The sequence below is a fragment of the Bos indicus x Bos taurus genome, chromosome 1, assembly GCF_003369695.1.
Source record: "Bos indicus x Bos taurus breed Angus x Brahman F1 hybrid chromosome 1, Bos_hybrid_MaternalHap_v2.0, whole genome shotgun sequence".
Classification (NCBI taxonomy): Eukaryota; Metazoa; Chordata; class Mammalia; order Artiodactyla; family Bovidae; genus Bos; species Bos indicus x Bos taurus.
The window spans coordinates 71314358-71330538 of NC_040076.1; the positions used below are offsets into that span (position 1 = coordinate 71314358).

Here is a 16181-nt window from a genome sequence, read left to right on the forward strand (position 1 = left end):
ATATAAAAGGTAGACAAACTTTCAAAGATTGTTGTATAAAATATTATAATTTTTAATGAATTATTCCTGAGCATCAAAGTCTTTGCCTACAGAAAAAATCTGAAGACAACCAACATAGATTGAAAACAGAATAATTTGTTAACAAGATTACAAATTTAAAATGTTCCTAAATAATGCCAAACATTTTAATGTAAAACATTATCAAGGATATCTTAGAAGAAATCTTGCTACTGAGAGGCACACAGTGGTCATTAAAACAAAACAAAAAAAACACACCACTTAAAAATATGGAGATATAATTTATATAAAATCGACATTTTTCAAGTTTAGTGTTTTTGTGGTTTTTAGTACAGTCACGAGTATTGTAATCATCACCATGATTCAGATCCAAAACATGTTCATCAGATCCTCCAAACCCCACTACCTATTAGCATTCTTTCCCCTCTTCCCTCTCCTCTTAGACCCTGGTAACCCCTACTCTACTTTCTAAGAATTTGTCTGTTCTATACATTTAAAATAAAATAAATATTATAACATGTGGCTACTTCTGTTTGGCTTCTTTACTTAGCTTGTTTCCACAGCTCATCCTTGATTTACTACATCATTACTGATTATAGCTGAATCATATACTTTATTGTATGGATATTCCATATTTTATTTATCTATATTGTTAATTTAAAACAACTGAACTGAAATGGACTGGAATGGGTAAAATTAACTCAGATGACCATTATATCTACTACTGCGGGCAGGAATCCCTCAGAAGAAATGGAGCAGCCATCATGGTCAACAAGAGTCCGAAATGCAGTACTTGGATGCAATCTCAAAAACGACAGAATGATCTCTGTTTGTTTCCAAGGCAAACCATTCAATATCACAGTAATCCAAGCCTATGCCCCAACCAGTAACGCTGAAGAAGCTGAAGTTGAACGGTTCTATGAAAACCTACAAGACCTTTTAGAACACACACCCAAAAAAGATGTCCTTTTCATTATAGGGGACTGGAATGCACAACTAGGAAGTCAAGAAACACCTGGAGTAACAGGCAAATTTGGCCTTGGAATACAGAATGAAGCAGGGCAAAGGCTAACAGAGTTTTGCCAAGAAAATGCACTGGTCATAACAAACACCCTCTTCCAACAACACAAGAGAAGACTCTATACATGGACATCACCAGATGGTCAACACCGAAATCAGACTGATTATATTCTTTGCAGCCAAAGATGGAGAAGCTCTATGCAGTCAGCAAAAACAAGACCAGGAGCTGACTGTGGCTCAGACCATGAACTCCTTATTGCCAAATTCAGACTTAAATTGAAGAACGTAGGGAAAACCACTAGACCATTCAGGTATGACCTAAATCAAATCCCTTATGATTACACAGTGGAAGTGAGAAATAGATTTAAGGGCCTAGATCTGATAGATAGAGTGCCTGATGAACTACGGAATGAGGTTCGTAACACTGTACAGGAGACAGGGATCAAGACCATCCCCATGGAAAAGAAATACAAAAAAGCAAGATGGCTGTCTGGGGAGGCCTTACAAATAGCTGTGAAAAGAAGAGAAGTGAAAAGCAAAGGAGAAAAGGAAAGATATAAACATCTGAATGCAAAGTTCCAAAGAACAGCAAAAAGAGATAAGAAAGCCTTCTTCAGCAATCAATGCAAAGAAATAGAGGAAAACAACAGAATGGGAAAGACTAGAGATCTCTTCAAGAAAATCAGAGATACCAAGGGGACATTTCATGCAAAGATGGGCTCGATAAAGGACAGAAATGGTATGGACCTAACAGAAGCAGAAGATATTAAGAAGAGGGGGTGAGAATACACAGAAGAACTGTACAAAAAAGATCTTCACGACCTAGATAATCACAATGGTGTGATCACTCACCTAGAGCCAGACATCCTGGAATGTGAAGTCAAGTGGGCCTTAGAAAGCATCACTACAAACAAAGCCAGTGGAGGTGATGGAATTCCAGTTGAGCTATTTCAAATCCTGGAAGATGATGCTGTGAAAGTGCTGCACTCAATATGCCAGCAAATTTGGAAAACTCAGCAGTGGCCACAGGACTGTAAAAGGTCAGTTTTCATTCCAATCCCAAAGAAAGGCAATGCCAAAGAATGCTCAAACTACCGCACAATTGCACTCATCGCACACGCTAGTAAAGTAATGCTCAAAATTCTCCAAGCCAGGCTTCAGCAATATGTGAACTGTGAACTTCCTGATGTTCAAGCTGGTTTTAGAAAAGGCAGAGGAACCAGAGATCAAATTGCCAACATCCGCTGGATCATGGAAAAAGCAAGAGAGTTCCAGAAAAACATCTATTTCTGCTTTATTGACTATGCCAAAGCCTTCGACTGTGTGGATCACAATAAACTGTGGAAAATTCTTCAAGAGATGGGAATACCAGACCACTTGACCTGCCTCTTGAGAAATCTGTATGCAGGTCAGGAAGCAACAGTTAGAACTGGACATGGAACAACAGACTGGTTCCAAATAGGAAAAGGAGTACGTCAAGGCTGTATATTGTCACCCTGCTTATTTAACTTCTATGCAGAGTACATCATGAGAAACACTGGACTGGAAGAAATACAAGCTGGAATAAAGATTGCTGGGAGAAATATCAATAACCTCAGATATGCAGATGACACCACCCTTATGGCAGAAAGTGAAGAGGAACTAAAAAGCCTCTTGATGAAAGTGAAAGTGGAGAGTGAAAAAGTGGGCTTAAAGCTCAACATTCAGAAAACGAAGATCATGGCATCCGGTCTCATCACTTCATGGGAAATAGATGGGGAAACAGTGGAAACAGTGTCAGACTTTATTTTTGGGGGCTCCAAAATCACTACAGATGGTGACTGCAGCCATGAAATTAAAAGATGCTTACTCCTTGGAAGGAAAGTTATGACCAACCTAGATAGCATATTCAAAAGCAGAGACATTACTTTGCCAACAAATGTTCATCTAGTCAAGGCTATGGTTTTTCCAGTCGTCACGTATGGATATGAGAGTTGGACTGTGAAGAAGGCTGAGCGTGGAAGAATTGATGCTTTTGAACTGTGGTGTTGGAGAAGACTCTTGAGAGTCCCTTGGACTGCAAGGAGAGCCAACCAGTCCATTCTGAAGGAGATCAGCCCTGGGATTTCTTTGGAAGGAATGATGCTGAAGTTGAAACTCCAGTACTTTGGCCACCTCATGCGAAGAGTTGACTCATTGGAAAAGACTCTGATGCTGGGAGGGATTGGGGGCAAGAGGAGAAGGGGACGACAGAGGATGAGATGGCTGGAGGGCATCACTGACTCGATGGACGTGAGTCTGAGTGAACTCCGGGAGTTGGTGATGGACAGGGAAGCCTGGCGTGCTGCGATTCATGGGGTCGCAAACAGTCAGACACGACTGAGCGTTTGATCTGATTTGAACCATTTTCTTTGGATTAACTTGGTTTCAATAGTAAATAAAAACTCTGGTCTAATATATCTCTTGTGATACTCTTGTCATATAAATTACATTTTTAAACAATGTGTGTGTGCCCATCAACAGAGATCTAAAATTATTGCTTTATTTCATGATTGTTTAAATTACACAGGAGGAAAGCGCTACAAACAAAAAATACACTTATGCTGTTTTATATTTACCTATGTATTTTTAACAGTGTTCTTTATTTACTCATATGGATTTGGGTTACTCTCTAATGTCGTCTCTTTTTAGTCTGAAGGATTCTCTCTAGTATTTCTTGGGTTTATTGCCTATAACCGAACTTAAGGAGATTATGAACATAGATGCAAAAATCCTTAACAAAATTCTAGCAATCAGAATCCAACAACACATTAAAAAGATCATACACCATGACCAAGTGGGCTTTATCCCAGGGATGCAAGGATTCTTCAATATCCGCAAATCAATCAATGTAATACACCACATTAACAAATTGAAAAATAAAAACCATATGATTATCTCAGTAGATGCAGAGAAAGCCTTTGACAAAATTCAACACCCATTTATGATAAAAACTCTCCAGAAAGCAGGAATAGAAGGAACATACCTCAACATAATAATAGCTATATATGACAAACCCACAGCAAACATTATCCTCAATGGTGAAAACTTGAAAGCATTTCCTCTAAAGTCAGGAACAAGACAAGGGTGCCCACTTTCACCATTACTATTCAACATAGTTTTTGGAAGTTTTGGCCACAGCAATCAGAGCAGAAAAAGAAATAAAAGGAATCCAAATTGGAAAAGAAGAAGTAAAACTCTCACTATTTGCAGATGACATGATCCTCTACATAGAAAACCCTAAAGACTCCACCAGAAAATTACTAGAACTAATCAATGACTGTAGTAAAGTTGCAGGATATAAAATTAACACACAGAAATCCCTTGCATTCCTATACACTAATAATGAGAAAACAGAAAGAGCAATTAAGGAAACAATTCCATTCACCATTGCAATGGAAAGAATAAAATACTTAGGAATATATCTACCTAAAGAAACTAAAGACCTATATATAGAAAACTATAAAACACTGGTGAAAGAAATCAAAGAGGACACTAATAGATGGAGAAATATACCATGTTCATGGATTGGAAGAATCAATATAGTGAAAATGAGTATACTACCCAAAGCAATTTATAGATTCAATGCAATCCCTATCAAGCTACCAACAGTATTCTTCACAGAGCTAGAACAAATAATTTCACAATTTGTATGGAAATACAAAAAACCTCGAATAGCCAAAGCGATCTTGAGAAAGAAGAATGGAACTGGAGGAATCAACCTACCTGACTTCAGGCTCTACTACAAAGCCACAGTTATCAAGACAGCATGATACTGGCACAAAGACAGAAATATAGATCAATGGAACAAAATAGAAAGCCCAGAGATAAATCCACGCACATATGGACACCTTATCTTTGACAAAGGAGGCAAGAATATACAATGGATTAAAGACAATCTCTTTAACAAGTGGTGCTGGGAAAACTGGTCAACCACTTGTAAAAGAATGAAACTAGAACACTTTCTAACACCATACACAAAAATAAACTCAAAATGGATTAAAGATCTAAACATAAGACCAGAAACTATAAAACTCCTAGAGGAGAACATAGGCAAAACACTCTCTGACATACATCACAGCAGGATCCTCTATGACCCACCTCCCAGAATATTGGAAATAAAAACAAAAATAAACAAATGGGACCTAATTAACCTTAAAAGCTTCTGCACATCAAAGGAAACTATAAGCAAGGTGAAAAGACAGCCTTCAGAATGGGAGAATATAACAGCAAATGAAGCAACTGACAAACAACTAATCTCAAAAATATACAAGCAACTCCTACAGCTCAACTCCAGAAAAATAAATGACCCAATCAAAAAATGGGCCAAAGAACTAAATAGACATTTCTCCAAAGAAGACATACAGATGGCTAACAAACACATGAAAAGATGCTCAACATCACTCATTATCAGAGAAATGCAAATCAAAACCACTGTAAGGTACCATTTCACACCAGTCAGAATGGCTGCGATCCAAAAGTCTATAAATAATAAATGTTGGAGAGGGTGTGGAGAAAAGGGAACCCTCTTACACTGTTGGTGGGAATGCAAACTAGTACAGCCACTATGGAGAACAGTGTGGAGATTCCTTAAAAAACTGGAAATAGAACTGCCTTATGACCCAGCAATCCCACTGCTGGGCATACACACTGAGGAAACCAGAAGGGAAAGAGACACGTGTACCCCAATGTTCATCGCGGCACTGTTTATAATAGCCAGGATGTGGAAGCAACCTAGATGTCCATCAGCAGATGAATGGATAAGAAAGCAGTGGTACATATACACAATGGAGTATTACTCAGCCATTAAAAAGAATTCATTTGAATCAGTTCTAATGAGGTGGATGAAACTGGAGCCTACTATACAGAGTGAAGTAAGCCAGAAGGAAAAACACCAATACAGTATACTAACACATATATATGGAATTTAGAAAGATGATAACAATAACCCTGTGTACGAGACAGCAAAAGAGACACTGATGTATGGAACAGTCTTATGGACTCTGTGGGAGAGGGAGAGGGTGGGAAGATTTGGGAGAATGGCATTGAAACATGTAAAATATCATGTATGAAACGAGATGCCAGTCCAGGTTCAATGCACGATACTGGATGCTTGGGGCTAGTGCACTGGGACGACCCAGAGGGATGGTATGGGGAGGGAGGAGGGAGGAGGGTTCAGGATGGGGAGCACATGTATACCTGTGATAGATTCATTTTGATATTTGGCAAAACTAATACAATTATGTAAAGTTTAAAAATAAAATAAAATTTAAAAAAAATAAATAAAATTAAAAAAAAAAAAAAAAAAAGGAGATTAACTTCCCTTAGGTTTTGTTAACCTAGCACTGGGATTTGTTCTTCATTTTTATGGATAGTTTGGGTATAAAATCCTTGGACAATGGCTTTTCTCTTTCAGAACTGCCTTCTGGCCTCCATTGTTTTTGACAAGAAATTAGCTGTTAATCTTACTGAGGACTCTCTGTATGCAATAAGTCATTTCTCTTTGCTTACAGGGTTCTTTGTCTTTTGATATTTGATTATGATATTAACATATCCATGGTATGGATCTCTTCAAGTTTACTCTACTTGTAGTTCACTGAGCTTCTTAGATGTGCACAACATTTTCATTAAATATGGGAACTTTTTAGCTATTTATTTATTCAAATATCCTTTCTGTCCCTTTCTCTCCTGTCATTCTGACTTTATTATGCATATATTGGTACATTTGATGGCATCCCTGCAAGTCTCTGAGACTCTGTTAATTTTTCTTAATTCTTTTTTCTTTCTGTTCTTTAGCCTAGGTATCTTAATAGACATATCTTCAAAGTTTGTGGATTCTTTCCTTTGCCAGGTCAAATCTGCTGTTGAGCTTGACAAAGAGGATTTTTTTTTTTTCCTGATTTCACTTACTTTACTTTTCAACACCAAAATTTGTTTCTTTTTTATAAAAGTTATCTTTTTATTGACATACTCTACTTGGTGAGATATTGTTCCTATATTTTCCCCTCATCCTGTAGATACAGTTTCCTTTAGTTCTTCAAACATATTTAAAATATCTCATTTAAAATCTTTATATAGTAGTCTAATTTTGGGCTTCCAAGGGACAGTTTCTACTGATTCTTTTTCCACCTGCGTATATTTTCTTGTTTTGTTAAAAACTGGACATTTAAAAAAACAAACAGCAAATTTGGAAATCAGATCTCCTACCCAGGGCTTGTTGTTACTGCTGTTTGTTATGGTAGTCCTTTGGGCACTTTTCTAAATTACATAAGGTTTCTATTTTGTTATACGTGCCACTGACGTCTCTGTCTGATTAGCAGAATGGTTAGTTAATGATTGGACACAGACTTCCTTAAATACCAGACCCTTTGCTGAAGGGCTCTGCGTACATGTTGGGTAATGCCTTCAACAATCAGTTAGACAATTGATAATTCTGCCTTAATCTTCACTTCCTTCATGCACAGAGCCCCATAAACAGCCAGAAGTGAGAGTTTAGGGCCTTTTCAGGTCTTTCCTGAGCAGGCACACAGTCCAAGACATGTATGTGTCCTCCTAAATTCCAAGGAATAAGAGCTTTTCAAAGGCCCCATGGAGGTTTCTCCCTAGTTATTCCTTTTAAGTTTTCAATTAGTCTACTGTCTGCCCCAAATGTTATGCAATGTCTCAGGAAGCCATAATATACCTGTAATTATCTTGACACTTAGCCCAGGGGAAAAGGCTTTTGCATTGGTGGAGCTTTTTAATCAGGTCAAATACAGAGAACCTTTAAAATAAGGTGTTTCAAGAACCACCAGACAGATCAAATTATAACAGTTCTTTGGAAAGGAAACTATGAATATTCTACCACCATTTTGCTTTCTTTACTGGCTTAGGCCACAAGTTTTCACCATAAATTCTGGCTATTTTCCAAGGCTAGTATGGTAATAGGGAGGCAGTGAAATTAAAAATGATAAAATGATAAAACTCAGTAAAAACTCCACAAACCTCACTCTTAGGGAAATTCAGTATTTTTTTTTTCCTCTTCTTGAGAAAATACTTCCTGAATTGTTGTAAGTCTTTGGTTAATTTCCAGAGTTCTGAAAAGCTTATTCTAACAATTCTGGGCACTTCTCTCATTATTTTTATGGAGGACAGCATTTCTGTTGAAGTCTTTTGGGTCACTTTCCATGACTCTAAATTTTCAGTGCATATCAATTATATTCTCCTCTATTCTTGGCATCATTGGAAATAATAGTAATACCTCCATTTATATCATAGTGGAAAATGTAGTGTTCAACATCTGTAATAAATTCTGATTTCAAAAGCTTCTGTCTTCAACAACAAGAAATATTTCAAAGAGAATTCTTTTACAGAAATCATTACTTATTTTCTCACTTCCCAAATAACTTTTTATAGTTTTCTCAGTAATATGGGTTATCATTAAGAACATTAATAACAAGGGTATAATAACACAGGAGCAGCAACATCAGTATCTCATGGAAACTTGTTAGATATACATATTTTCAGATCCTACCTAAGTCATACTGCATCAGAAACTTTGGCAATGAAATCCAGGAATTTGTTTTTTAATAAGGCTTTGGGGTGATCTATAGCGAGCTAAAGATTGAAAATAGTTAAATTTTATGTAAAGAGGTACTTAAACAAGTGTCCCATAGTTTTCTTTTAGCTTTTAGTACATTTTCTCACGTTTTTCTCTTTATCCTAACGTCTTTCCTATTTTTCTTAGGATATTTCCCTATAGAAGTTAGTAACCACTAAAAATTTTAAGATGATGCGTATTGCCAAACAGAAAGCTGTATATAACTTACAGTGACATTAGGGCAAGCAAGTGGTTGGGACTGTTGAGACTTTCAGTTTTAAAACTGGGCCTAGAGGGGTTGCCAGACCTGGGGCTTTCAGTGCTAAAACTGGAAAAGTTCTGAGTGAACCAGGCTGTATTGGTCGGTCAGTCTAACATATTCTAGCTGTGTGTTAGTAACCCACATAAACAATTTCACATGGAAATTTACAAAACATCTATTTTTGTTTTTGAGTTTTTCACACTTAACTCTTAAGCCAATTGAGAATTTATTTTGACACAAGGTGTGAAGTGAGGCTCTATGCTAATTTTATTCCACCAAGTAACTAGCTAGTTTGCCAAACATTAAATTAAAAAAAAAATTCATTCCTTACCACTAATATGAACAATACTGTAAGTCATTTTTAAAATTTGAATTACAGTATAACTTACAAGCAATAAAATGTACAAATTTAAACAGTTCAGCTGGAAGGCCTTTTAACAACTGTATATGCCCATGAAATTACAACCCCAAACATACCTTTTCCACCTACCAACCCAGAAATCTCCATTATGCCTCTTTATGGTAATCAATACAATTACCAGCAACCACGTTCTGACTTAGTATAAATTACGTTGCCTGCTCATGGTTATCTTATAATCTTATAAAATTATCTTAAAATAACTATATTACTTATAACACAGTATATTTTTGTGGTGCATTCTATTTTTACTGAACACAATTTGTGTCATCTGTGTTGCTTGAGTGTCATTATGAATAAGCTGTTATGAACATTCCTATTACAGTGTTTCTATAAACAAAAGATTTCTTAGGTAAAATGTGGGTGATAAGGTTAGATTTATGTTTAATTTCATTAAAACTTTGTTAGAAGTTCTTGCAGCAGTTGCATAGTTTTACATATCTACCAGTAATGAATAATAACTGCCCACATTCTTGTCGATGCTTGCTGCCATCATTTTTTTTCCCTTCTAGTCATTCAACTGGATAGGATATGGTACTTCATTATGGCTTTAGAAACATTTTTATTTAGGTACAATTTACATTCAATAATCTTTTTTAGTGTACAGGTGGAGTTTTGACAACTGTGTATATTGTATAGCCACTGCCACAATCAAGATATAGAAAAGTGACATTGTTCCCAAATTCCTCTAAACCTGCTTATTCACTGCGCTTTTGCATTGCCCTGATGCCTAATGTTAAGTACTGTTCCATGTGTTTACAGGCTATTCATATACCTTGTCTTGTAAAATATATATTTAAGTCTTTTGCTTGTTTTAAAATTTACTCATCTTTCATTGCTTCTTTGTGGGAGATGTTTATATATTCTGGATATGAGTCTTTTGTGTGATATATGTACTGAGCATATTTTTTCCCTACTGTATGGCTTGCCTACGTGGTTTCTTAAAGATATCTTTTTTTTTTTTAAACGGTTAGTATTTAATACATCTCGTCCAAGAAACTGCTGTCTGCCTCAGGGTTGCAAAGATATCCTCCTACTCTTGGTCCTGAGCAGCTCAAAGTACAGAATTGCTGAGGCTGGTTTTCACAGATCTTCATCTCAACGTCCCTTATTTATTGGCAGGTGGGAGAAGGCAATGGCACCCCACTCCAGTACTCTTGCCTGGAAAATCCCATGGACAGAGGAGCCTGGTAGGCTGCAGTCCATGGGGTCGCTAATAGTTGGACACGACTGAGCGACTTCACTCTCACTTTTCACTTTGATGCATTGGAGAAGGAAATGGCAACCCACTCCAGTGTTCTTGCCTGGAGAATCCCAGGGATGAGGGAGCCTGCTGGGCTGCTGTCTGTGGGGTCGCACAGAGTCGGACACGACTGAAGCGACTTAGCAGCAGCCTTGTATTTTGGGATGCTCTGTGTGACTCAGTAATAATTTTCTCTTAATTCTCTATTGGTTCCAAACCTTTGGTTTGCAAGCTCCAAGTTCTTGGTGAAGACCCATGAAAAAGAGAAGGGAGGTGGATACAGACTTGCTCTGTGACTTCCCAAAATTTTTATCAGTTTGACCAGTCCACTGAGGCCATTACATGTTGGGTAAAGTTTTGGCTGATATCTTCCTGTATCTGTCTAATCCTTCTCTCTCCCCTACCACTCTCTAAAGAGGAGCTGCCACTGTGTTGTCCATGAAGGGCTACTTACTGTCTGGAAGTCAATTTACCTAGGTCACTTTGAATCGTCAGTTCTCCGATGAGTTTACAGTTTTTATAAACTTATCCAGATTGTTTTTGGTTGTTATGATAAGAATGATGCTCTCTTAAGACACTCAATATTATAACCATGTAACTAAGGTGTGCTTCTGCTTTAAAATCTGTTCCAATAATCATTATTTTTGGTTAATATTATGTTATTTTAGTTGCTGTAGCCTGAAACATTTGAGAGCAATTTCCACTTACTTGCACTGCATACTAATGTATTTTCTACAATTGCAGTACCACTGCCTATTTGAAAACTCCAATTTCCAAGAGGTTCATTCAAGTATCAACTAATTATACCAAAATCTGAGAACAACTAAAACAAAAAAGAGATGTACTTCTGTTGTAAATGATCAGTCATCACCTTTCCGTCTTGGATTCAGTCTATTTTTAATTATAAAGGACCCTCAGAAAGATCTAAGTATATGTAAGGAAGGATGAGGTGGCAAGAGGGACTGATCTGAAAATGGCAATTAAAAGATCCAAATTTTGGAATGCTTTTCCTATCATGTTCTAGGCACATATATTTTTGGCTTAAAGAGTATTTTCTGAGGTTTACTTTTGGCAAAACTAATACAATATTGTAAAGTTTAAAAATAAAATAGAATTAAAAAATAAAAGATTTAAAGTAAATTTATGATTTAAAATAGTTATCAATATTGTATAGCACTGCTGATCTAGGATATAGGTTTTTTCCTATATCTCAGATCCTAAATTTTGGAAGTGTTACCTAAATATTTAATTAAAACAAAATGGCACAGCATAATATAGTGGTTAAAGGGAGGTATTATTAGCTACTGTGAGCAAATTAAACTCTGTTTTTCAGTTTTCTCATTGGAAAAATGGTTATAAGGATGATGCTCCTGAGTCTACTACAAGCAATGTAAGATATTTTTTCAAAGAATACCACTCCCCAAATCAGGCAGCACTGAATACCAACATATAAAGTATTATTGACATTAAGCTCACAATGCAAAATTTAGAGAATAAGGAAACAAAGCATGTCATCATAAAGTAACATGTATTAGACACCTAAACTTCAGAAAACAGAACTATTATATTATTTACAGAATACAGACACATCCCATTTTATTGTGCTTTACATTACTGTATTCATAGGTACTGCATTTATTTTTAAACAAATTGGAAGTTTGTGGCAACCTTGCTTTCACCAAGTCTATTGGTGCTATTTTTCCAATAGCATTTGCTCACTTTGTGTCACTTTTGTGTCACTGTCACATTTAAGTAATTCTTGAAATACTTCAAACCCTCCACTAGCAAAAAGATTATGACTTTCTGCAGATCCAGATGATGGTTAGCATCTTTTAGCAATAAAATAAAATTAAGGTATGGACATTGTTTTTTAGACATAATGCTAATCTAACAGACCTAACAGAAGCAGAAGATATTACGAAGAGGTGGCAAGAATACACAGAACTGTACAAAAAAACATCTTTACGACTCAGATAATCATAATGGTATGATCACTTAACTAGAGCCAGACATCCTGGAATGCAAAGTCAAGTGGGCCTTAGGACGCATCACTACGAATAAAGCTAGTGGAGATGATGGAATTCCAGTTGAGCTATTTCAAATCCTAAAAGATGATGCTGTGAAAGTGCTGCATTCAATATGTCAGCAATTTTGGAAAACTCAGCAGTGGCCACAGGACTGGAAAGGTCACTTTGCATGCCAATCCCAAAGAAAGACAATGCCAAAGAATGCTCAAACTACTGCACAATTGCACTCATCTCACATGCTAGCAAAGTAATGCTCAAAATTCTCCAAGCCAGGCTCAACAGTACATGGACTGTGAACTTTCAGATGTTCATGCTGGATGTAGAAAAAGCAGAGGAACCAGAATTCAAATTGCCAACATCCCTTCGATCATCAAAAAACAGAAACAGAGTACAGAAAAACATCAGCTTCTGTTTATTGACTATGCCAAAGATTTTCACTGTGTGGATCACAACAAACTGCGGAAAATTATTCAAGAGATGGGAATACCAGACCACCTGACCTGCCTCTTGAGAAATCTGTGTGCAGGTCACAAAGCAACAATTAGAACTGGACATGAAACAACAGACTGGTTCCAAATAGGGAAAGGAGTACGTCAAGGCTGTATATTGTCACCCTGCTTATTTAACTTATTATATGCAGGGTACATCATGAGAAATGCTGGACTGGAGGAAGCACAAGCTGGAATCAGATTGCAGGGAGAAATATAAATAACCTCAGATATGCAGATGACACCACCCTTATGGCAGAAAGCAAAGAAGAACTAAAGAGCCGCTTGATAAAAGTAAAAGAGGAGAGTGAAAAAGTTGGCTTAAAGCTCAATATTCAGAAAACTAAGATCATGGCATCTGGTCCCATCACTTCATGGCAAATAGATGGGGAAAGAGTGGGAACAGTGGCAGACTTTATTTTTTTGGGCGGCAGACTTTACTTTTTGGGGCTCCAACATTACTGCAGATGAACTGCAGCCATGAAACTAAAAGACACTTACTCCTTGGAAGACAAGTTACGACCAACCTAGATAGCATATTAAAAAGCAGAGACATTACTTTGCCAACAAAGGTCCTTCTAGTCAAAGCTATGGGTTTTCCAGTAGTCATGTATGGATGTGAGAGTTGGACTATAAAAAAAGCTGAGCGTGGAAGAATTGATGCTTTTGAACTGTGGTGTTGGAAAAGACTCTTGAAAGTCCCTTGGACTGCAAGGAGATCCAACCAGACTATTCTAAGGGAAATCAGTCCTGAATATTCATTGGAATGACTGATGCTGAAGCTGAAATTCCAGTACTCTGGCCACCTGATGTGAAGAACCAACTCACTGGAAGAGACCCTGATGCTGGGAAAGACAGAAGGTGGGAGGAGAAGGGGATGACAGAGGATGAGATGGTTGGATGGCATCACCAACTCAATGGACATGAGTTTGAGTAAACTCTGGGATTTGGTGAGGGACAGGAAGGCCTGGCGTGCTGCAGTCCAAGGGGTTGCAAAGAGTTGGATATGACTGAGCCACTGAACTGAACTGAACAGACCACAATATAACATAATCAAAAGTTTTACACATATTGGCAAACCAAGTATTTGTCTTTCTTTACTGCAATATGCTCTATGGTGGTGGCCTGGAACTGAACCTGCAGTATCTTTGAGGTATGTCTGTATAAAATAAATTGGTTTAAAAGAAAAACCTAAGAGAACATAACATAACAAACTTTAAATAGTCAAGATTCTCCCAAAACCACGAAGGAACATTTGAAAAAGAATTAGAACTTCTAGAAAGAAAATGATACTTTGAAATGAAAAAGTTAGTTTCAGCCTAAAGAGCTTATTAGACACAGATGAAGAAAATTTATGAACTAGAAAGCAGATCTGACTGATAATTACCTAATGATAAAAAATTTTGACTCACCAGGAAGGAAAGCTGATTCTAAAGTTAGATGCATCTAACAGCATAGCTTCAAACAGGCAAGGAAAAAAATTGCTGCCAGGACAAACTGTTAGACCTACCTTCCATTCACATAAACTTTAAAAGCCTTTTTTAATAATAAAGCAACAACACACTGAAGCATAAAGAAGATATGAACTATGCAAGTAACAAAGATGAGTTAACAGACATATAGAAAATCTTGTAGTCAACAAACAGAGAATGCATACTTTCAAGTATATTCACAAAAACTGACATATTTTAATACCAAATACCAAAAGAAAATACCAAAAGAAAATACCAAAAGAAAATCTATCCTACAGAACATGTTCCCTGTCAACTCTGTAACTCTACAATTAAGCTGTAAAATGTTAGAAGAAGATAGCCAAAATACCTCCCGTATCTTTAGAATATAAAAATTTTAAATAATTAACAGGTCATAGTTAAAACAGTAAAAACATTATTTTGATTAACATATCCTACCGATATAATACGATCTCCTTTTCTGAGCTCTCCACTAAGATCGGCAGGTCCTCCAGCCAAAATAAAGGAGATAAATATTCCTTCTCCATCTTCACCTCCTACAATGTTGAAACCAAGGCCTGTTGAACCACGATGAAGAACAACTTTTCTAGGTTCCCTGAAAATGAAAAAAATATTGAATACCTTAAAATATATAAAGAACTTAATATTCTATCAATGAGAATTCCCCACTGATATATCATATTACCATACTATTAAGAAAATTAGATGAATTTTAAATGAGTTTTCTAAACTTTGGGGAAAAGAAATTCTTTCTAAGCCTAGAAATTAAAAGGAAAAATCCTAGTTTTATATAAAAGCTAAAAATCCTTTTATCAAAACATAAAATAAAAAGGTGAAAGCAATGAGAAAAATTTTAAAAATGACATAAAGAGCCCACTCAAAAAATAATACTCATGAAAAGTTGATTGTCTAAGAAGTAGTCACTCCATTTCTCACATGTTGAAATAAGTGGATATCCCTTTGTTTAAAGAAAGTAGGTAGGTCCCCTTTCCAGTCTTAAAGGGATAAACCATGAATGACCTATGCCAGTCACTGTATTTCCACTCTCCTCTGCTAACCTGAGGCTATGACCCTATTTTGGCCTCCGAGAAATAAAGGGAAATTTTATTGTCACTTTCCTAAGACAGACAGACCCTAACAAGGACAAAGCTTATTCTGTTGCCACACAAATCACATTTTTCCCCTCCTTATCCCAAATTAACCCACACAAAAGAATGAACTATAAAACCATTACTGGTTTGGACATACTACAATCATGAAGATAAAACCAACAGAATCCCAGAGACATCATGGACCTAGGGTTGCTACGTAAATGTTAGAAATGCCCATCTCTAGATTTTTTATACAAAATAATTAAATATCTTTATTTCTTAAGTCACACCCCTCCAATTCATCTACCTATCTCTGCTTTTCATCTATTTTTCTACATGCATCTCTTTTGCTCCCTCCAACTCTCAATTTAAAATCTCTGAAACTGGGATACATTTTACAACTAATAATGCTGCACATCCGTTGCCAGTTGTACATAACTGTGTGAGAACCATTTATATTTTCAGTAAGACCATGAAAATTCCAAGAGCAGGCTATTTTAGATATGATGAATCACAGAATATCATTTGAAATAACAATGTGTCAT

At 36.5% G+C, this 16181-nt stretch overlaps 1 protein-coding gene across 22 annotated transcripts in view; it reads right to left on the reverse strand.

Moving 5' to 3' along the window:
- DLG1 (discs large MAGUK scaffold protein 1) overlaps window positions 1-16181 on the reverse strand; it is a 270922-nt gene that overhangs the window by 61656 nt on the left and 193085 nt on the right. For all 22 annotated transcript variants that reach the window (XM_027537537.1, XM_027537543.1, XM_027537647.1 and 19 more), the window contains one exon: window positions 14984-15140. In XM_027537537.1, the coding sequence (XP_027393338.1) occupies window positions 14984-15140 (157 nt within the window). The remainder of the gene's footprint in view (window positions 1-14983; window positions 15141-16181) is intronic.